The sequence below is a fragment of the Drosophila sulfurigaster genome, chromosome 3, assembly GCF_023558435.1.
Source record: "Drosophila sulfurigaster albostrigata strain 15112-1811.04 chromosome 3, ASM2355843v2, whole genome shotgun sequence".
NCBI lineage: Eukaryota > Metazoa > Arthropoda > Insecta > Diptera > Drosophilidae > Drosophila > Drosophila sulfurigaster.
The window spans coordinates 51,544,026-51,546,239 of NC_084883.1; the positions used below are offsets into that span (position 1 = coordinate 51,544,026).

The 2,214-nt window shown below is 40.6% G+C and overlaps 1 protein-coding gene across 1 annotated transcript; it reads right to left on the bottom strand.

Moving 5' to 3' along the window:
- Positions 1 to 619: 619 nt before the first annotated feature.
- On the bottom strand, positions 620 to 1,672 carry LOC133840127 (palmitoyltransferase ZDHHC6). The gene has a single exon (XM_062271788.1). It carries the CDS (start codon positions 1,670 to 1,672, stop codon positions 620 to 622), a length of 1,053 nt encoding a protein of 350 aa, XP_062127772.1.
- Positions 1,673 to 2,214: the final 542 nt, after the last annotated feature.

The following is a 2,214-nucleotide window of genomic DNA, read 5'->3' on the forward strand; positions in this document are numbered from 1 at the left end:
TAAAACTCAAGACTGAAACGGAATTGATTTACGAAAGAATTGCAATACCTTTTTTTGTAAGTGTATAGATAAACCCAGCTGACACATAGTTTTCATTTTGAATGGAATTCGTATTGATTTCCATGGCCTTGTTTATAATACACAATGGCAAATCCGCGACTCTGCGCCCACGAAACTTTTGCTGCACTTGCAATTCCAATGTTTCATTTTCAATATAGTTGTACTTTCAATGCCGCTGTACACACACACATACCCACACACACATTCGCACACAAGTGAAGTTTGCTTTTCATTTCATCTAAAAAATCCACTCTTCGCAACGTGTGCAAGTTCCTGTTTCCTGCATTTGTGTTGCCAGGGCCACCGACAGTTGCCGGTGATGTTGCTGTTGCTACAACTAACTACAATACTTGTGCAACACAGAAACTAACAAAAAAAGGTAAACGAAGTACAACAGCAGTGAAGCAATGCAAATTGCTTGGCACCCTTGCACAAGCAAGCAATTGTCACGTATGGAAAAAAAAGTGTAGCATATTTTTCAGCGCTCTAATTGCTAGCAATTTGGTTGACCATTTATCTACATTCTCAAATATTTTATTACCTCACGCTGATAACTTATCTAATCCTGATTTAATTTCTGTTTTATCTTGCTTGGGCTGTTCTTTAATTCTGTCAACTCTTTGGCATCCATCTGCTCTGTAACATCAATGGCACAACGACTCGGGAACCAACCTCTAATGCATCTCCGGTGCATATTATGCGGCTCTCCACGTTCGCAACGCACCAGCTCACCAAACAGCCAATAATCTTGAATTCGTGTCACTCTGATCAGATCATTGAGCTCCACACAGATGCGCGGATCATCAGCGCAGGGTACACAGACAGTGGCCATCAAACCCTGCGAGAAAATGGGAAACCAATATCCCGTCGATCGCCTGATGCATCTGTAAATCCTCGAACGTTCGAGCTTCTCTTTCTTCTGTGCGATCTGCTCCTTTGTCAAAGTGTACTGATCACAACCTTTGCGCACTGGCCACTCGATGCCCCGGCTACGTGTCTGTGCCTCAATGTTGAACACCTGCCCGAGATTGAAATACCAACCCAAGTTATAGGGATAAACAAACGGCTCCAGCTTGTGCTGCTTGCAGCAGCGTCGATTGTTCGCCTTCTCCACAATCCATTGTTCAATGCTCGTCATATTTTTAAAAACAATACGCAATTGCATGCAAAGCAATTTGATCATACAAAGCACCATTCCCAAGGCAAGACTAAAGCAAATCAAGCACATTGACAAGCCAAAGATATTGCCGAAGCGTCGTCTTCTGATGCTGTGTTCTATAAAGTAGCTCGATCCACTTAGAGCCAGAACCACAGCAGCATGCAAATTGCTCAGCATATAGAAGAACACAAAGTAAACGAAATAAGCTTGATTCGACCAACCGACGCAATGATTAATCCAGGGACAATGATGATCCATCTTCTTGACGCAGCGATTGCAACGACGACAATGATGCGATCGAGGTGCCTTAAAGCCATCGCACTTCCGGCAGTATTGCAAATATTTAGAGTCTCTGCTGTGCTGTGGTCTCCACTGCTTGGGGAGGAAGCCAGGTCCAACCATTATGGCCATGACAAAGTTGTAGGCAGCCAAGACATTGACCAGCATAAACATACCAAGATGTGCTTGAGTTGTGAAGGAGAAATCCTTTGGCCACCACGTCAAAGTTGTCAATCCAATGATTAAAGTATTTCCAATGGTCAAAATGGGACCCCAATGCAAAAATCGCTTCAATTCATTCGCTTCCTCATCCATAATCAGTTAACATAAGTGTTTAACTGCTCACTTCTATTGGTTTGATAAACTTGTCTGCGCTTGCCGAGTTAAATACATTTTAAAGTTGTCATTGACAACTACCACAACACATCAGCAATAACTAGTATAAATAATGATACTAAATACTACATTGATATCACGCAACACCAACTGCATATAAATTTACCACTTAAGCCATAAAATACAAAATATATCATTCATAACAAGTCAACTGTTAAAGTGAAATATGCACAACTAAATAATATTCAAATATTTTTGTATTACATTAAAGTTAATCTACTACAAATCTACCCCATTTTAGCAATTTATTCCTAGGGTATTTGGCAGCAATTGTATTGTCACTTTGCTATTGTTGTTGTTAAAAATTAATAGCAATATTT

Coding starts and splice junctions, on each gene's coding strand:
- LOC133840127 (XM_062271788.1), bottom strand. CDS start 1,672: ATGTTTATGCTGGTCAATGTCTTGGCTGCCTACAACTTTGTCATGGCC.